Source organism: Liolophura sinensis, chromosome 5, assembly GCF_032854445.1.
Source record: "Liolophura sinensis isolate JHLJ2023 chromosome 5, CUHK_Ljap_v2, whole genome shotgun sequence".
NCBI lineage: Eukaryota > Metazoa > Mollusca > Polyplacophora > Chitonida > Chitonidae > Liolophura > Liolophura sinensis.
In genome coordinates this window covers 10,399,032-10,420,757 of record NC_088299.1, presented here as the reverse complement: position 1 = coordinate 10,420,757, position 21,726 = coordinate 10,399,032, and the positions used below count along the sequence as shown (strand labels likewise).

Sequence of the window (21,726 nt, the reverse complement as noted above, 5' to 3'; positions counted from 1 at the left end):
TTTCTTTGTATTGCAAGAGGGAAGCATGTGATATGAAGCAATTGTTTGGTAAGGTCGTTGATGTTGTTTGCGGATTCAAATGCCTTAATTTTTGATACATACACTGTGTCTGATGATGCACTGTGTTTGATGATGCACTGTGTTTGATGATGCACTTGTAATTGGGTTTTGAAATAGCATAATTTTTAAGGGAAGACAGAAGAGAAAAGGTCTGACATTGTTGATGGAGAAATGAATTCATATTTGAAGGGGAAATAAGCACTTGAGAGGTTGTTAAGGGAAACAGCTAAGCAAATAGCACTCATGCTAAGGACAAAAGGCACTCATGCTAAGGGCAAAAAGCACTCTTAATTCAAAACAGCACGCTTGTTTAAGGAGGAACAAAATACACTTTTGTTCCAGAAAGGTAGCTCTTCAGTTCCAGGAAAGCAGCACATTTGTTAAGGGGGAAAAGCACTGTGTATATGGTGTGTATGTGCGTGAACATTTTATCGACTGCAGTAGATTAAATGATTTTGTTTTATATGATTTTTAATTGATTTTAAGTTGTCGGTAAATTGATTAATTTTCATTTTGTTAACTAAGTAATTAATCATTGTTATGTTGAATCTCACAGAAGTAAAATAAAATAAAACTTACTTAAAGTGAACCAACATATTGATTAGTTCAGCCCAAAGTAATTACGGAAATGAATATAGCCTTGTATGATTTAATTACCATAGTCTAGCTCACACTTTCATGATGACAGGATATTGAGTTGTGACAGAAATTAAATGATTAACATTTTGAACATGAAGTGCATTGTTTAGGATACGAATATATAAAATATGATGTCATATAACTGTCAGGTGTAAACTGTTTGGACAGTTTCATTGATGGGTCATGGAGTGACGTGTTTGTATAGGAGACAAACTATGTAGAATAATGACTAGTAAAAAGCAAAGTTTATGAAGTCAAAGATTCAGATAGAAATGTCACTAAGTTAAACTTACGCCCACACTGGCTGATAAGGTGTTCTGGTTTCAAAAAAGAAGAACAAAGGTAACATATTTTCTTTCCTTTTTTTATTTGTCTTTTTTTTTCTATTTTTAAGCATACTGTCTACATGTATGTGTACATCCGTCTTAAACACATTCCTATAGAAATGTACGATGTACCTATGCAGCAGTTTATGCTCAGTTTTTCGCTATTTGTGCTCAGTTTTTCACTATTTGTGCTCAGTTTTTCATTGACACTTGCGTTACCATGGAGTAGTCCATGTAGGTGTGTTACTTGAAATTTTTTATATGTTTAACTTTGGGAATTGGGTCACTGGTATGTTTGAATTATAGGACGTATTCATAGATAAATGGGCGTACACTCTGTCTCAGTAGTGGTGGTGGTGAAATCAAATTCACTATTTCCAGTTTTTGATAATTATGGTAGATAAAGCTCCTGTTTATGGTTAGAATTATAACTCACATATAGCTAGTACCTTATCATGGGAAAATGTTTGTGCTAAAAGATAGCAAGTCCAGCAATAACCAGCTCACACCTGTCGGACTACATGGTTGTTGTAGAGGACATCCTTCAGGTTAATTAATGAGCAAGAGGGATTAGCAGATTAGGCCGGTGGTATAATAGGCTGTACCATATAGATTTTACACTGTACAAGTACTGTAGCTGGCTGTGGGTTATTGGTGTACAAGTGATATGTGGAGAACAGTTAAAAAAAAATAGGGCCCAGTTGTTCAAAAGTGTATTAGCTAATGCTGGTATTAAGTCGTATAAACTCAGCAGCCAGTGTGCATTGGTCCAAAGTCTGGAGTACAACAGCAGCAGATTTAGTTCATAGTTAAATGACTGTTACACAGGTATTTTAGGGCTAGGTACAAAATTGTAGACTACCGAGCCGAGAAGTGTTAAAACTTCATGCACATGTATGAGCGCACACATACCTGTATACAGGCTTTGCCGTGAACAAGATGGTAAGAGTAGTGGGATTGGCCATTATGACTCTATTATGTGTGTTACCGGATACGTTGTAATATTGGAATAATAAACCGTGCAACTTTTACAAGTTTATGTACAGTGAAGCAGTTTGGGCTGATTGTCCAGAAGGCTATTGAGATTGTTAGCTGAAAGATTCGGTTACAGTCTGAACTTAAATCTCCAAGAGTTGTGTATGTGCAACAATGTGATGACTACGGAGGCGTCTCACGTCTGATTTTAGTTATTGTACACTTTTCAGTATCGTCCCTTAACATGCTTAGGTTTATGAACTACACTGCTCAAAGTAACAAGTGAAGAACATGATAACAGAATAAGTATAAATTCTTCATGACTCGATCACTTATTTGAAACTTTCCTTAATGCTTGCATGTAGCTTGTTACTCCAGACACTCTTGTGTCCTGCACACCTGATGAACATGCAGAGATGGAAATTTCATTAGTATTCACCATAAAGCACGAAGCAAATAAAATAGATGAACAGTAGTTATGTGTTTCTTCTCTTGTATAATAAACTACATAAAGCTCACAACTGAAAGAGTAAAAATGATATGTGAAGATAATGATTGAAAATTTCATGAAAAATCAATGTACATGTTAACATAGAAAAGAAACCATGCACTACCCATGGGTAAATAAGTGTATTTTAATTATACACTGTAATATGTGTTTTAATAATGTAATTTTCTCATGTTTAGGACAGGTATTATTAGTGCTGAAAGCTAAAAAAAAAAATGCATTTCTCTTTTTTTTGTTTTTTGTTGGTTTTTTTTTCAGAAAAGTAAAGATATGGATATATTGTAAATTATTATATGGGCCATTAGTGTGAGAACAAAACAAACCGCATATTCCTGTTTCAACCACGTACTCGTTGAATAGAGTGTACGAGATATCCCCTTAAATAAAAGAATCAGAGTATGTTAACAATGTGTTTGGCACTTCAGATGATTGGTTAGCATCTGTCAATTAATTTCTCTAAGAGAAAAAGTATGATAATCCCTGTTATATCTAAAAAGAACACCTTTTCCCTACAGGCTACAGAAATAGCCTTTTCTTTAGATACCTTAAATCTTCAACAAATTTGATTGCTAAGGACCTACCTAAGATACTATTTAGAAACCTAAAAAACGTGTTGTGCCTGTGGTCAGATTTTTGGATGACATGAAGTACAGGTATCTGTGATTTTAAGCAGTAATCTCTTTCATAAAAGAATAGTCTCCCTTGGAAGAGCTCTTGTACATTCCTGCTCAGTTGTCACTATAATACGCGCTGTATATGTTGTATGTCACAAATGCCGCGCCAGCCTCAGCCTCAAGTCATGGCTTACGTTGTGCAAAGAACACCCAAGGCAAGTAAGATTTGACCAAATGATGCTATAACACATCAACTGTTAACCTGCTATAAAACGATGCCTGTGTTATGTGATCAATAGATATGCTTTTGCTAGAGTTGTGATCGCTTAGTAGAGGGTTGATGTGTAACAACAACGCCACCGCCCTCCTTGGCGGCTCCCCTCAGGTGCACGCCTTCATAATTCAACTCTGTAAATCTGCGTGGCCAATTGATTTTTGTCTGTGTGGTACTGGCTCCTGCGGTGGTCGACATCTGAGGGCTTAGTACATGATTGTCCTTGATTATTGATTTGACACAGTCACACCTCCACGGGCTGTGACCAGCCTGATCTCTCCAGGTCACAAGATCCACACCTACTGTTTGTGTGCTGTGCACTTGCACTGGCCACATGTCGGCTGCTGCAGTACATCGTCCTCTATTAAAATGAGAAGGGAAAGCCGAGAACCATGCTAGCTGCTGCTATTCATGATTGCTTGATAATATTACTGATTCATGTGATTGGATGCTCTACAGCAAGAGTCTTTTTGGTGTTCTTGTTGATGAATTTGTAAATACTGTTGCTGCTTTTGCATTGTGTATGCAAGACACCAGAGCAGTCATAGCATGTGCTCGCATGCTATATATACTGTAATTCTTCAACCATTTCTCGTGATTTCAAGGTGCTTATTCAAGCATATTCTGAGGAAATTATTGTATGTTGACTGATCAAATTATATTTTCTGTGAAACCCTGAAACTGGCCAATCCAACTGATTTTGTCTCAGTTCATAGAGATATGAAAATATTATTAACTGGTTTGATTGGTTCAAGAATGGCGTGGAGACATGCCCACGTACAATATATATGACACATGTGCATCTATTTTACATGATAGATCAAAACTAAGGTGGTATCTTAAATCAGCAGTGCTTTAATCAAATTACTTGCCACATCCAACACTTTGCAGCATTAAGGCCTGTACAAATCATGGGTCACTATCATTTTATTACATCTGATTCCTGACTTAGGGCATTTGGGTATTTGCATGTCAGGAGATCAGATTTTATCTTGTGCATGATTTACTCTTAGACCATCCTACTGCATAAAGACATCATCATGTTATGACTTGGTTAATTTTTTAAGTGACAATGGCTATCAAACAAGCAAATCAGCACATATCACGTGCTCACTGTGCGCTAATCGCCTGCAGCTAATGAAGGTCTCAACACGGGCATATAAGCCTACTGTACAGTACAACAACTAGTGTTGTCACGGGTTAACAATATATGTATCTATGAATATCTTTCTATAAAAACAGCCTGGACCCCAGCTGGTCAAACTGTCTAATGGGTTTCCCCAGAAACTGCTAACCCTTAACCATGCAGTGTGGGGGGGGGGGGGGGAGTTCAAATCCTGCCACCGCCAACTTCTTATCAGAATTAAGGCTTACAGTGTGACGTACCGAGTCAGGAACCCTGGCTTCGTCCAGGCTCTACTGTCATTCTTCAACCTTTCCATATGTTTACAAGGTGTTTATTCAAGCATATGCTAAAGGCGTTATTCTGTATAGACAGATAAAATTACTCTTTTTTTTGTGAAGCCCTGAAATTGGCCAGCAAAAGCAATGTGTTTTTGTCTTCAGAATCGAAAAGCTGGAGACAACTGAAAATCATGTGCACTGAAAGTTTATCTTTCATAAGCGAAAAATGTTCAGGAATGATAAACCTTACCTGCCTTAAGTACGTGTAACTTGGGCCCGAGCTGTGCAGTCTATGGTTCATAGAACAGTGGTCAATCCAGCTTGGACCTGAGTCGCCACTGAACAGGAAAATGTACCATAATAGAGTAACCCTAAACTTGACTTCTGTGGTACAGGTGAAATATTCTATAGTATGGCATTAAACACCAATGAAATAAATAAAACGCTTTTTTATAATGATCATTGCTGTTTCAGGATCGTGAAAAACAAGAGCAGCTGAACGAGGTGTTGACTGGTTACAGTACAAATGGTCTCCCAGGCTTACCAGACTTGATGCGTATCCCAGGACAGCCTGTCTACCCCACGGAGCTTTTTGAGCTGGAGGCACACTGGAGTTCACTGGTCGCCAATGCTTCCGTGAGATAATCTTTCACATCAAATTAGTGGATGTCAAATATAAAGTGGATTAAGTATTATGATTATTCAGAATTTACATTTAATGGGTTGTTGATATATTAACACAGATTCTAGTGCTGAAAATTGTCTTAGACCAATCCAGGTTAAGTACCAGGGACTTCAGAGTCCAACAGCTACAGTGCTCGCCAGCATTTCATGTCACTAGTGAGTAGTCACTAGGTTGACTCTGGTACTGAGTAGTCACTAGGTTGACTCTGAGGTAATTTGATCAAATCTTGATGGGGTCTTGGCCAATTACAACTCAGCTTTATCTTTTTTCTTTCCTTATTTGACATTTGTTAATTATCCCTTCTAAACTTACTTTAACCATTGCAGACGTCTATAGGTCTTGAAGCATTATATTACAAACTCTGTGATTTTTTCTCTGCCAGTATTTGAAATCTATGTTACCAGTAGTACAGTGTAATTGTTCAGCTTTTACTATTCTATAACATGTGTTTCAATAATATGAAATGCATTGTTAGAGACAAATAAATGTCACAAAATATTACTTATAATGCTGAAATTTTCAAGCAGAATATCATCCAAGCAAACCTCCAAAGACCTTTCTAAAATCAACAGAACTCTCAGAATCAGGCTCAGAAAAATTAACAAGTCAGTCATGGAGAAAATTTGTGGTCATTTGGGGTAATTAAGCTTTATCAAACAGTTCTAGATTTTCTTCACTTTTCATAAGCCTGCCCAACATCATATAACTAATAAAGTATTTAGTACATTGCTTGAAAAAATAATCAAATCAGTCAATGAATCCATGAAAACTTAAGCTTACTTCTTTACATTCATGACAACAAAAAACAATGTTAGTGCCCATCTTCATGTTGATTAGACTGATTTATAAAAGGCATAGGATATATATAAGTCCCGGTCAGGAGTTGTCTTGTGGCTTTGCAGAAGAAAACCTGTCAGAGGTCAATCCTGAATCCCATCAATCACAGTCCAGTAAAGCTTTATGACTGAGCCGGTGGTTTACCCAGGTTGTCTCAGTGTATATGTTTAAATGATAAGTGTTTAATTTTCCTAATTTTAGCCGAGTTAAGGCCTCGTACTCTAGCAGGCTGTGTACCTGTACATGAGCCCCCTGTACATGGGCCACCTGTGTAGGTGTATCACCTAAATAGTCCGGTAACAAACCTGGGGACAAACAACAAACTATGTTTGGTACATACAGTAATGTTCATGCCATGACACCATAGTTTTTGTGTTTTATACAGGCATGAGATTTGTCCTCTTTTTGGAGGAATTCCTCTTTATTTATACAAAAAAATACATAAGAAAAAGGTTCAGAATTTAATTGAGAAATGCTAAAAATGACAGAATTAGTTAACACCTGAAAACACCTGGTTAGGTGTGCACTGCGGACAGATAAGTTGGTCTTTGTAAAATTTAATCTTTCATAGTTTACATTTTCTCCTAAATCAAATTATGGAGATTCATAAATTGGATTCAGACATGACTTTTGACATTGTAAATGTATTACGTACTAGGTAGAACACTGGTCATAAATCCACCAAAGATACAGCATAGTTTCAGTTTGCTGTGTAAATGTCATATGCAGAAAATGCGCAAATATTTATATTCAGCCTTCCATTATCCATTATTCAGCACACAATTATATTGAACATTTACATTTTTCTAAAAATCCCTATTGGGGGAAGGAAGTTATCTCAGAGGACATGTGAAGTCAACGTTTTACTCAACTCTTATTATATGTATATTCATATTTATGACAAATGCTTTTCGAAATGTTGACTCACTCTCCTGTGTGACTTGTTTTATGGTTGTCACTTTTTGGCTATCAATCTTCAATCTTCACGACATACACATGCATACACTCCAGTATTTGTGGTGCGAGATGTAATTCATGTGCTTTAATCTGTCAAATTTGGTTTGCTTAATTGCAATCAAAGTACCGATAAGGTTAGCTCTGTAGGACCTGTTACTATCCAGGACTTTGATACGTGTAAATGTAATTGATACAAAAGCTTCATAAATAAGGTTGACAAATTACAGTATGATCACAGTTGCCTCGTGAAAATTTTACCAGTAGACAGATGAATCACAAATTGGTGTGAAAGTGGGAAGGGAAACCCTGCTCAAAACATGAACTTGTAGGTGGAAAAAAGGTTCAAAGCTGAAATGGACATTACAGATATGTTGAGAGCAGTAATTATTTCATATACATGTGAGAGCATTCCAGGGTTGTGTGTTTATTGAGCCACTTTTTGCTGGCACAGGTGAACGGTACGATAAATCGTGATATCAAGGTTGACTAATATGACATATGGTTCGTGTTGGAACAAAGGCCATGAAAAGTTTTACACATTACATTTAGCCACAGAGGTGTAATGAAACGTCTTTTTTTTTTTTACCTGTGAAGTCCACCAAGTTCACACACTTCTCGGTTACTGTTCGTTTCTCTCTCCCTTTTTTTTTTTTACAAGTGTCTCCACTGTTTTTAGAAACCATTTACAGTACATCTGGTCATGTAGACAGACATTTTATGCTCTAAATTTTTTCACCATCTTTATTCATATTTTTGCGGCTAGTTATTTTTCTACTGAGGTGCACTGTGTATTTCCATCTAAAATCCGATATGAGGTGCGCATATACTTTTTTTAAATGTATTTCTGTCTATTTCTCTGTTGTATGAGGTCTGTTTCTACCTTGAAACCCAGTTTCGATGAACATCATTGTTTTATTTCCGCCTGCTGAGGTTTACATTGTTATTCAGACTATTTCTCAGTCTATTTAGGTGTACTTTACATTTCTGTCTACTTCACTATTAATCGACATTTACTGTGTACTTCATGCAGACTTTGGTTGAAGTTACATGTAATCAACACAGAATGAAAAAAATGGTTTAATTGCATTAGATTAGATTACATCTGAATGCAATTTGCTATCTGCAAAAAACGTTGATTAACTAGGGACTAAGGACGGTATTTGATTCCTTTTGACCCCTTTTTCACATTTTCCTCTAGTTTCTGTCTCTTCCAATAAAATCATTTTATTCTCTTATAATATTTCAGAGTCTGACAAAAAGGCAGCATGATCAGCAAGAGGCTATCTGGGAACTGCTTCAGACAGAAGTTCAGTATATCAAGTCTCTCAAAGTTATCACAGATGTAAGTCAGTCTTAGTTCATTGCTTCAGACAGAAGTTCAGTATATCAAGTCTCTCAAAGTTATCACAGATGTAAGTCAGTCTTAGTTCACTGCTTCAGACAGAAGTTCAGTATATCAAGTCTCTCAAAGTTATCACAGATGTAAGTCAGTCTTAGTTCACTGCTTCAGACAGAAGTTCAGTATATCAAGTCTCTCAAAGTTATCACAGATGTAAGTCAGTCTTAGTTCACTGCTTCAGACAGAAGTTCAGTATATCAAGTCTCTCAACGTTATCACAGATGTAAGTCAGTCTTAGTTCACTGCTTCAGACAGAAGTTTGCTTCCTGTCCGACCGTAAGTGGGAAGGTCCTGCAGCAACCTGCGGATGGTTGTGTGTTTTCCCGAACTCTGCCCGGTTTCCTCCCACTGTAGCCGTCGTATAAGAGAAATATTCTTGAGTGCACCAATCAACACCAATCAAATAAATAAATGAATAAATCAAACAGAAGTTAATTGTATGTGCATTTTTTTCATTATGGTTTCAGAATTTCTCCTTTGTATTTGTATTTCTGTATAATGGCAATGTGGATATGAGCATATAAGTCATCAAGAAAAGTAAGATCATAGTGCTTCCAGATTTTGTCTCCATTAACATGTAAATGTATATATATATATATATATATATATATATATATATAACAACAGTATTCAATAAATGCCAACTTTAGACTTGGTTCCTTTGATGTTTCAGCTCTTTATCTCAGTCTTGTTAAATTTGCAACAAGAGTTGGTGTTAAATGAGGTGAGTGCTTTTGTTAATGACTTTTCAAATCTGCTGATGTTATAGTTTAAATATAGGTTCAAGACTTTTGGAGCTAATTGGTGTTTCGTTTGAGCTGTAATTCATTATTAGTAAGATTTGTTTAAAGACACAAGCTTTGTAACACAGCTGCTCAATTTTGTAGCGCTATTTGTCATTTTACAAGCTACCCCCAACAAAAAATGGTTGAGACTGGCTTTTCAGTACAACTTAACTCTGGTTTCTAAGAGATACAGTGTGTGCCAAATGAAATAGGATATTTTCGAGGCCATTAACATTTTTTTTTTTTTTGCCATTTCAGATTGAGACAGAAAAATTGTTCAGCAATATAAACCAGATTTACCTAGCCAACTGCAAATTCTGGAAAGAGCATTTTCTGACAGTTCTAGAAAGTACAAGGGAAACTAGGAAACCTCTAGATCCATCACTGATGAAAGATGGTTTTAAAAAGGTGAGGAATGTGTGTTTTAGTTTCTACAGGTATACATGTACTAAGGTCTAAGGTTTTTGTAGGTATGTTCATACTGAAATATGCAACGCTTTACTGGTAACATCTAGCAAAGTCAAAATAACATGGAAATATGCTCTTTTTTTTTGGAAGGGGTGTCTAAACCACAATCACCTAGTGATAGTTGTGGATAAACCGTTAAATTAAAATAAAATGAAATTAAAAAAAAATAAAATATGAATCTATAAAAAAAAAAAGACAGGCATGTATGTCAGGAGCCAATGTGCAAGAATGCATATTTTCTTTACATTTCATGTTAATATGATGTTAAAAGTGTTGACAGATTTTCATCATCAGTCAATGTACACTTATTTCCTTGAGTTTTGAATTTTGCAGCATAATTCATGGTGCCGAAAATCTTCTCTCCTTTTATTTATTTATTTGATGGGTGTTTTATGCCGTACTCAAGAATATTTCACTTACATGACGGCAGCCAGCATTATGTTGGGAGGAAACCCACGACCATCCGCAGGTTGTGGGCAGACCTTCCCACATACGGCCGAAGAGCTCTGCATTTTAGGGGAGTAATCAAGTAATCTACGGAACAAATGTTAAATAAATGTTTGTATGTCTTGAGACAGGGAATGCTGAAAATTGGGTTTTCACGAGGAATACGTTCCAAAGCTCTGCAACTTGAAGAAGTTGTAAGTTTTTCCAGGCACTCCTACACTGGTGTATAGCAATACTGTTTCATGTCCTATGCTTTTGATTGTGTTACAGTTTGCTGATAACTTCAAACCTTATACCAAATACTGCTTAGAACAAAAACCATGCCTGGATTACATGAAGGCCAGGTATAAGGACAATGATCTCTTCAAAGCCTTTGTTGTGGTGAGTATAGAAGACCAGAAGAATGGCCATTTACAAATTCACATAGTAAACTTTTTAGTGTCACCTTCTCACATTTGTAAAAATACTATATTTCACCAAAAGTTTGGTATGTTAAAAATGCACATAACGGCTTCAAAATGACACTTTTGATGACAACACCTAAGTTTTTGTGATAATTACGTAATCAAACTGGACAAAAAGTGACCTATACAGGTGAACTAATCAAACACAATCAAGGCAGATGTGTCACTTGAACATGGTGAACCTCATGTGAAATACAGGAGGTCAAACGCTGCCTGATGCAGTATTTACAGCTTTTCAACTGAAATCAATGACAGTTCACAGGTTGGAGAGAATGTGGGGCACAATGAAAGGGTGATTTTTCCACACCCCTTGTTTTTGTTCCACTCGTAATAGTGATCGCCCATGACACTGGTGAAAAAGAAAAACTCTCAACACTAGTTAATGTTAATTAAGTAACAGTTATTATTATGTTTTTTAATACCTTTTTTTCTGACCATGTTAAGTTGATGTTGTTTGTGTGTTACAGTGGGCAGAAGCTCAGAAGCAGTGCAATAGACTAAAACTGACAGATTTGCTGGTTAAACCGATGCAACGGCTGACAAAGTATTCCCTCCTACTGCAAGCTGTACTCAGAAAAACAGAGGACGATAAGCAACGCAGAGCCATCTTAGAAATGGTGAGTTATCTTAGAAATAGTGAGTTATCTTAGAAAGTGGGAGTTATCTTAGAAAGGGGGAGTTATCTTAGAAAGGGGGAGTTATCTTAGAAAGTGGGAGTTATCTTAGAAAGGGAGAGTTATCTTAGAAAGGGGGAGTTATCTTAGAAAGGGAGAGTTATCTTAGAAAGGGGGAGTTATCTTAGAAAGGGGGAGTTATCTTAGGAAGGGGGAGTTATCTTAGAAAGGGGGAGTTATCTTAGAAAGGGGGAGTTATCTTAGAAAGGGGGAGTTATCTTAGAAAGTGGGAGTTATCTTAGAAAGGGAGAGTTATCTAAGGAAGGGGGAGTTATCTTAGAAAGGGGGAGTTATCTTAGAAAGGGGGAGTTATCTTAGAAAGGGGGAGTTATCTAAGGAAGGGGGAGTTATCTTAGATAGGAGGAGTTATCTTAGAAAGGGGGAGTTATCTAAGGAAGGGGGAGTTATCTTAGAAAGGGAGAGTTATCTTAGAAAGGGAGAGTTATCTTAGAAAGGGGGAGTTATCTTAGAGCCCTTGAACTGTATATGGAGATTTGACATCAGAGCTGGTGAACCGTAAAGGGTGAGTTACATGAGAACTACTCAGGTGTAAGTGGGGAGTTATCTCAGAACTAGTGAACTGGAAACGGTGAGTTTTCTCAGAGATACTGAACTGTAAATGGGGAGTTATCTCAGAGCTACTGAGCTATTGGATTAAAAATGGTGAGCTATCATGAAGAGATTCTGAGTTATCAGTGATCTGTATCATAAAAGATGAAGACCAGTTTGAAATTACCTACCACTATAGAACTACTAAATGAGAAATTGTGATTTAGCAGCGTGCAATAAATGATGAGGAATCTGAAATAATGGTTAATCGTTTTACTGTTGAAATTCTGATACATGAGAGAAATGATTAGTTGTCATGGAAACGTGGTCCTATTTTTAAATTGTGAAAAGTCTTAAAAATTCTGACCTATCTGGTTAATATTAAATTATCTTGGAAATGGTAAACTCAGAAATGGTAAGGCTGCTTAGAAATAGGGCAAAGGTCCGAACGGTACGCTGCATGTGTACTCACTAGTGTAGTATGAGGTGCACAGTATCTTTCACCATTCAAAGGAGTCTGGAAAGAACCAGGTTCTTATCACAACAATATCCTTTTGAAATCTGAATTTCTGCGCTTTCCTCACAGATAGGAAATGTGGACCGTTTTGTTACTCATGTGAATGGGGAGCTGAGAAAGTGTCATGAGCAGGAGCGGCTGGGGGCCATCATCAGTAAGATAGAGTCCTATGATGCGGTGGAGCCCCCCAATGACGAGTGCAAAGAGGTAAGGCTAGATACGACCCTGTAAAATATAGTACCTGGAGCCGAATCCACAAAGCCATTTCTGACTTGTGTCAAATTTTAAAATACAATTTTAAAACATTTTTGGCACCTCATCATTATTATATTCAGACAGTTGTGTCCAAATTTCCAAGTTACAAAGACCCTACTCTACAGTAGCTTTGTGTAATAATACGCAGATTTCTGTCACAAATAGCCTGATGTGGGATTGTCTGTGTGCGAGTGTGGAATGGACATTGACTGGTTACAGGGGCTAGCAGCCAGCTGCTTACCTTGTCTACAGATCAGTTTAGTAACTATATACCATCACCTGACGAATGCTTGTGGCCTCTATTAGCTACGTGGTTACTCAGTGATACACCTAGGATATACAAATGTATGACAATTCAGTGCAGAAGGACGATGCTTCAGCGGTGTGACCATTCTTCACAACCCAACAAAAGGAAATAACCTGCTCAGCAGATTATCTTCTCCAATGTTCGAGAATATATCTGTACCCCATGTGATCATTTTTTGTCCAATGAAAAGCGGAGTGTTTTAAATGCGGGATAAAGTATAGATGTACACCAAGAGTGGGCTAGTGGTGAGCTATAGCAAGGTTGCCAAGAGTAAACACTCCTCAATTTATCAAGCAAACAGAAATGGATAGTGTTGATTTTGTGTGGAAAAATATGTTGTTCCAGCCTATTATAACACATTTATCTGATGGTTTTTGTGCTTAAAGACCTCTATGTGTGTGTTTCTGGATGGTGTTTGATGACTGCTGTATTGGTGTGTTTCTGGATGGTGATTGCTGACTGCTGTATTGGTGTTTTTCTGGATGGTTTTGGTGTTTGATGACTGCTGTATTGGTGTGTTTCTGGATGGTGATTGCTGACTACTGTATTGGTGTGTTTCTGGATGGTTTTGGTGTGTTATGACTGCTGTATTGGTGTGTTTCTGGGTGGCTTTGGTGTTTGATGGCTGCTGTATTAGTGTGTTTCTTGATGGTTTTGGTGTTTGATGACTACTGTATTGGTGTGTATCTGGATGGTTTTGGAGTTTGATGACTACTGTATTGGTGTGTTTCTGGATGGTGTTTGATGACTGCTGTATTGGTGTATAGGTGATCCAGCAGTACTGTGAGCTGAACCTGTGGGACCCCATGCCTGGCTGTAACGCTCAACAACCCCGCTGTGTCATCATCCAGTCTGGGCTCAAGCTGAAGGATGCTCAGATGAGGGTAAGTACTGTACATCCTAAACATCCTGCGACGTTATTTTGTGACAGAAGTTTGTCCTTCGTTTGGAAATATTTTATACATATATGGAGATGCTTGAATTGAAGTTTCTGATGGCTATACATCCTTTCATAATAAATGATATAATTGATATGCTTGCAGTCTAACATTAAGATGAAGTTATATTGCTGGGGATATATGTGTATAGCGGTCACTATTATTTGGGTTTTACGTGACCTTCAACAGTAATCTCTGGTGGTCGTGGGCTTCCCCCAGTTTCCTCCCACCATAATGCTGGCCACCGTCGTATAAGTGAAATATTCTTGAATATGATGTGAAACACCAATCAGATAAGTAAATAAATAAATCTCTTGTGCCTTCATGCTCAGGTATTTACTTTCGTGCAACTGTTTTATGCCATACTTTGGCAAATTTCACTTAAAACATACGCCATCATTGGTGAAGAAAGCATCCCAATAAAATGCATGTATTATAATATTAAAACAATGTATATCTTCGTCAGGGTTTTTATGGATTCTGATGGCTATAGTATTCTTCTTGCTGAAGAACCTCAGGCCCAGATGACTCCTTTAATGTCCCAGGTTCAAATCTCAATACTTCTTCTGTGGCATTGAGCCAGAAGGTTTGTCAGGTGCCTGCCAAAGGCATAGTGGTTTATTCTGGGCACAGGAGCCAGTTGTTCAGAAGTGTATTAAAAGTTTAGCTTAAAGTGTTGCAGTTCTATGCGTTAAAACTTTTTAAGAACTACATTAAACACAAATTAAATATATCTATTAAATCATTGTGTCTATGTTGTGAAATAGGGTGGATGTGGAGTGCATGTTGTTCACTGACCTGTTACTGCTGTGTAAAGCCAGCAAGAGGATGGACAAGTTTAAGGTCATCAAACCTCCCATGAGAGTGGACAAGATTGTTGTCCAGGAGCTTAAAGACAAAGGTAAGGCTGAGCAGTCCAAGGCTAGTCCAGCGTGTAATTCTGCGTGAAAATGGGGTATGGGTAAGATAACCTCACAGTCCTGTGAAATGCCCTTCATCTTGCTAGCTTACCACGCTGATAATTTCAAAAGGAAGGCAACTCTTATCCCCATGTCATCTGTAATGAAATTTTATGCTAAGCAAACAAATTCATTGTCAGATTGATTTAAAAAAAAAATGACTGACAAGTATTCATTTTGAGTTCTCTTATTGTAGTGACATTTATCTGTTTCTTTGTCGCAGGGAGCTTCTTACTGCTGTACTTGAATGAGTATCGTGTGCCCGTGTCGGCATTCACCTTCCACGGAGACAACGCCTCAATACGTGTCTGGATTGAACACATTAAAAAAGCTCAGGTAGGTCATGTTCTTTTGAACACCACTGTAGTGAAATCGTCATATACACAGCACTATGACTGAATCCACATACATATCACTTTATAAATCTGACCCTTATAAGCAGCACTGAAATCAAATCCACATGCACACACACACACACACATCAGAAGCCTATGAAGAGCACCATAATCAGGCCCTCCTGCACAGCACTATAAATCAGAACCCTTATATGTGTAGACATCACTATAATCAAATCCACAAACTCACAGCAATATACTGTCAGACTTATGAACAGCACTATCATCAGGTCTGCATACACAGTACTAAATGTCAGACTTGTGAACAGCACATAATTAGGTCCGCATACACAGTACTAAATGTCAGACTCTTGTGAACAGCACATATTTAGTGCTATAACTATTGTAGCAATGGTAAATGATAAATTTGTTTACTTACAGGATTTATACAGTGAAGCCAAAATGGCCTCCATGCGAGGAGGTGACCCGTTGTTTTCCTCAGACGCCTCCACGACGTCTCCCAACAGCCCTAGCTCCTTCCTGGGGGAGAGTGTAGATGGGGGTACATTCATTCATCCTCACAGTGTGGAGCCCTCGATGTCAGAGTTCCCGCATTCTATGCGACCACGGGCATACACAGTCGGAGCAAACGATGAAGACGAGGATGAGGACGAAGTAGATGACGCCTCATCCAGTCACACGTTGCCTCGTGAGGTTGTTCTTACAGAGCACAAGCTTCAGCATTCAGCCTCAGCACCCACTGAGAGTGCTGGGAAGGATTCTCAGGATACAGACAGCCCAAAACACCGACACAAAGTTAAGAAACATTCCATGTCCTTACCCCTGGGGTCCGTTCAACCAGACATCGTCAGTGCTGAGCTGGCCGAGAACGTGTTTCAGTCGACAAATGAAGATGAGGCAGCTAAGTTAAAGTTACACCAGCGCAGGACATCACGCACGGAGCGTCGCTACCACACTGCTGACGCCATACGGGAAATGGAGCGACGTGACGAAGATAAAGACAACAGCATTCATAAACGTTTGTCATGGAATTTAGGCATGGTGGACATCAATTTAGAAGAAAAACGTGTTGGTTTAAAAAACAAAGCGTTTAGTAGTGACTCCTTGCGGAGTGTCCATAGCTCAAGTGGTGTAAGCTCTACCGGCTCTCTTCACCTTAGTCCCGACAGTGAAATCTCTGAAGAGTCTGAGACGAACTCTGTCAAAGCCAGTCCTGCTTTGAGCCGGAGCATGAATACTAGCACAGACAGCCCTATGAACATGTCTCTGGAGATACCGGAAGACACAGCTGGTTCTTACAATCCAGTTTCCGTGGAAACAGAAGAGAACAAGCTCAGCCCCGATGACAAACATTCCAAATCTAAATCCACATCAGACATTGCTAACTTGATGGGAGAGTTAACGACCAGTCAGTTGAAAGACGGAATTTCCTCAGTGGAGTTACCAAGGATTGGAGTTCATTCCAAGAAACTCAGTTACTCTCAAATGTTACTGGTGAAGAAACAGTTATTGCTCAGCTCAGACCTAGAAGCCTCGTAAGTATACAAATTCAACTCAGATTGGATGTGAAACGGCTACCTTCATCCAAGAAGTGAACAATCTGACGTGCCCTATTAACATGATATTTCGCTAGTTTTTTTTCCTAAAACTGTTGGACCCTTACTCAAGGTCACATGCTCAAAATGGAGATTCTGTCGGTTAAACCTGAAATGATACATGAAAAGGAACTCTGAAAAGAAGATTAAGGTTTTGCCAGAAATACTGAAAGTTATGCCAAAAAATGTTGTCGGGGGGGGGGGCTTTGAGGAAATATTCATTTTTCAGTCATGTTTTATATAATAATAACTCTTCTATTTTATGCACTTTTTCTGGCAAACATCTGAAATTTTTGGGAATGACAACATGAAAGATCATACCAGGAACGTGAGACTGCGAGAACACCCCCAATTCAGGCTCTTACCCAACAAATTTTGTTGGGGAAATTTGTCCTCCAACAGTGTTGTTGGCAAGTCTGTGTGGGAAAGTTTATCAGTTTTTCGTATACAGGGTGAGGTGCAATGGTTTCTTCCATTCATTTCACTGTTAACTTTAACACCTTAACCATAAATCTGACATTGTTGTATAAGTGAAACGCTGTTGGTTAAAGCAACAGTAAAGTAATAAGTCTGGATGATTTTCCGAGTCCACGTAGGTTAGCAAGGGCAATAGTTTCCTCCGTTGATAGACCTCAGTACCTTTACATAAATATTTTATATTCTTAAGAACAGTGTTAAAATCCCATGAAATGGATAAATTCCATGGGTTAGCAATTGTTAAACTGCTCAGTGTGCGAGTTCATCTAAAACCAGCCAATGAGGGGTAGCTGTGTTGACGTTGATTCCCCTACTATCTGTTATAAGCTCATAAGCGTTGTAAGCTTTTCTTTAAAAGCAAATATTCTTCAGTACAAGATTTAATTGAAAAGGACACAACAATTAGTGAGAAAGGTTCATATTCCCCAAATTTGTAAATAAGGTAATGTCATGTAACTGTATACCCAGTTAATCTGTTTTGCTGTGTAGTTTTCGTTTTGCCTGATATATGATGGACGTTTGTTTACTTTCAGTGAGGTGTGATGACGTCAGAACCTCGGCCGTCTATGTGAAACTTGCCCCTCCCCTGGGGGTATGACCTGATGGAGAGCTCATTTGTTCCTCAGGATATGGTGCTCCTATACTGATCTACTAGAATATTTATATACTTATATACTTATTGACATTTGAACTCTCATGGACCCATCCATGGCAACATATGTGAGACCTGGCTTTCTAAAGGAAACACAAAGTCCCGACTCAAGCCATGTATAATGGTCAAGGGCCACATGCAGTACTCCAAGGTTAAAAGGTCGTGGTCAAATCTTGTGCTTAATACGGGACTGTAAATATCTTTATAATTCAAGAGTTTTGTGATGAAAGCCAGTGAGTTTTTGGAAAAACCCAGCTCTTGTATAATGCAACTAACGTCATTGTGACAAATGATGGTGACCTATGGAATTCTTTCATAGAATACATGTACAGTCATTTACACTAAGGTACAGAGAGATCAAGAACTGACACACTGTTACAGGATTACCATGTACAAATTCACCCCTCCCAAACACACCAACTTCCAACCCTACCCCCAAGGTGTGACTTAGATGTTGCAACTGCCGTCCAGTCGTGACAAGTTTCTGGTGTAGGTACAGGGAGAAAATGTCAGATTTGAGAAAACCACACCCACATCACCATAGCCTTTCAAATTACAGATAACATATGAGAAGTTATGTTACAGCTTGTAACTGAAAAGGGCTTACTGTTATCAATTTAGTACTTGTTAAGTCGTTAATACTTAGGTGATGTCATGTAGTGAGATGAGCAGTGCATTTGTAAGTACATGTATGTAGGCACCTGAATTTTCTGAATTAATTTTCCATCATCTTTCATAATTCCCATCCTGGGTTTGAACACACATTGTCCAGTTCTGTCAGCCTAGCAAAGGCGCATACTGGAATATTTTAAAACCATTTAAATCCATGATTTTGGAGTGCATTGTACTTAACTGTTATGGTGGTCAGAAAAGCAGCTTTTTATTCTGCATTAACACAGTCTTATACTATACTATACTTATACTGTACTACCAAAAATTTATATTGTACCATTCCTTAAATAAGAAATGCAGTCTTGCCATATTGTTGCCAAATTTGTTGGTGATGAATATATAATCTGTATGATTTTGAAGCTTTTAAGTTCATAAGAAGATAATATGTAGTTTGTGATCATAGAAGTGGTATTGTGAACACAGGACAATACTGTCAAATGAGGATAAAGTGTATTGTGTTAATCTGGCAACATGAAAGACAAATGTTTGGTATAAAAAAAACAACTTATAGAACCCACAGTACTGTAATTCTTCAACCTTTTCGCATGTTTGCAATGTGTTTATTCAAACCTATACTAGCTGAAGGCATTATTCAGAGTAGACTGATAAAATTACGCTTTTTGAAGCCCTGAAATTTACCGGTCCAACCAATGTAGTTATGTCTCAAAAATTAACTTAAAAATGTGTATAAATAGCGCTGAAAGTTGCAAAAAGGTTGAGGAATGAGGGTAGTTAACTCTTGCTCTCGTAATGCACCATTCATCCCCTTTCATTGCCCACGTCGAAATCTCAGACAAGTTTATATCGTCGTAACTTTAGGATTACATGTACTATGTTTGTTAAATACATTTACAAAATATACTGTATATGTACATGATCAACGTGTATGTAATGATATTTTCAGGTACAAATTGATCTGAAGGTAATTTTTTTGACCATCACAGGTTTAAACAGTTGTTAAATTGATGAAAGAAAATGTATCTTTGTACTACACACTGTAAATCAATGTCTTTTGACACTTTCATTTAAGTGTTATATTGACAAATTGATTTTGAGAAGTTGTGACCCACGAATTAATGAAAATAAGAAAATGGAAATCATTCATTTGCATTATGATAATGTTTGATGTTAAGAAAACTTTTTATATATGAACAGTCTACAAAACCTGTGCAAATATAATAGATGTGTGCATTTCGATGTATATCATATAGCTTATTCATGTACATTTTTCATGGTAATTGCCAACCAGATCTGCCAGGAATGCAGTTTTGTGTGGGGGGGGGGGGGGTTTGTTTGTTTTGTTTTTTTTTTTTTGGTTTTTTCCTCTTTTTTCAAAAACTGGGTGATATTCGGACAGTGCCTCTTTCATGTCTCATTTGTACTTCCAGTTGTAAAAACTTTGTACATAAATTTGTAGCATATTTTTCCCTTGTAAATATAGACTTCCAAGTCATTCCATAGAAATTTTTTATTAATGTATATGCAGAATGTTTTAGACGTTTTTATGTACATGCATATTTTGACTTCAGATTTTACAGCTTCCTTTAGCTAGCTAGATACATGATATAGGTAACTGGAACCATCTGACTGTTAATTACAAGCCTGCTATTCTCATAGTCCTGGCGATTTCTGGGCTCTGCATCTCTTCAGTCTTCTTATAGTGTCTGCTGTTAGATACTTACAAAACTGAGATCATAGATTTTTGGGATAAGCTGGACTATATGACAAATTCTCATTTGAATAGTATTACAAGAAATGGTTGGAAGGATGTCAGTCAGGAAGTCCAAACTTCCCTGTTTTAACAATTTTGCCCGCAAAATTTCCTTTTCACAGTTTGATGGATTGTCATTTTCCAGTGTAAATGCCCTCCATAAGTTTAGCCAAGGGGTTGTCTCAGTGTCTTTCAGACGCCATATACTGACAAAATTATCATGGGAGAGATAGGAAAAATAGGAGAAATTGGAAATTAGTTAGCCTTGCTGGTTATTTGACCATTTAGTATCTAAATCCAGCTCCCACTGGTTTCACTGCCATTTTATGTCAGGAAGTTTGTCAGCTATTCTCTGCCCTTAAACTTGATCTTTGTTTCACAATTCAAAACATCTGCAGAATTCTGGTACAACAGCATTCTACAGCTAACAACATGATATGTTCTATGAAGGCAACATTTCAGGCTATGTGCAGATGTAAAACACCACTGTCAAGTTTAATGGAATTCTGAGGTTTAAATGCTGTATAAATGCCATGCTTACCACCATAAACATGGCTGTGATACTCTCAATTTGGTGCTTGGCCGTAATCATTCATTCTCAAAGCCCTTTGTGGGGTTATTATGCTAAAATGACATTTGATCTGCTTTTGACTCCAGAAAGTTTGAATAGAATGGCATTTTTAAACTGTTCGCACAACCATTTTCATTCATGGAAAACATCCCGGACACCAAAACAGAAATGAATTATTATGGTTCAATGCCACATGGGCTACAGACATGTGTCAGTCATACGGGGATGTAAAACTGGATGTTTGTCACATTCCTAACGGACAGTGTCTGGCACCCATATTTGGGCACCCGAGTGTTCATGAAATGCAGCACATCACATAGTTATGTGTACTAAATGTTACTGTCTCTGTTTCAATATTAAACCTACATAAATATTATCCCGTGTTTTTTTAGATGTATATATCTTTGTTATAGCAACATTTTCTGGATTTAGGAGATTTGAAATGCTAAAAAAAACCGAATTACAGCAAATCAGGTTTTCCTCTTTTTTTGTCTCATGGTCTGTCTCATACCTGTTACATCAGTCCTTTACTGTAAGACAGTTTGTCTGAATGACTGCCAAGGTGGTATTCTAGCTTAACAATAGGCTGTGCTTTAGTCTGTTATCATTTGATAACATATCCTGACAGTTTCATTCAATATTCCATTAGGT

The 21,726-nt window shown here is 37.7% G+C and overlaps 1 protein-coding gene across 1 annotated transcript; it reads left to right on the top strand.

Annotated features, from left to right (window-relative positions):
* The first annotated feature begins 5,167 nt into the window (after positions 1-5,167).
* On the top strand, positions 5,168-20,060 carry LOC135465443 (pleckstrin homology domain-containing family G member 6-like). The gene is made up of 13 exons (XM_064742683.1): positions 5,168-5,436; positions 8,526-8,621; positions 9,352-9,402; positions 9,722-9,871; positions 10,649-10,759; positions 11,310-11,459; positions 12,652-12,789; positions 13,912-14,028; positions 14,188-14,270; positions 14,850-14,983; positions 15,265-15,377; positions 15,818-16,932; positions 18,003-20,060. The coding sequence occupies exons 1-13, from the start codon at positions 5,353-5,355 to the stop codon at positions 18,010-18,012; spliced, it is 2,352 nt and encodes a 783-aa protein (XP_064598753.1). The 5' UTR covers positions 5,168-5,352; the 3' UTR covers positions 18,013-20,060.
* The last annotated feature ends 1,666 nt before the right edge of the window (positions 20,061-21,726 follow it).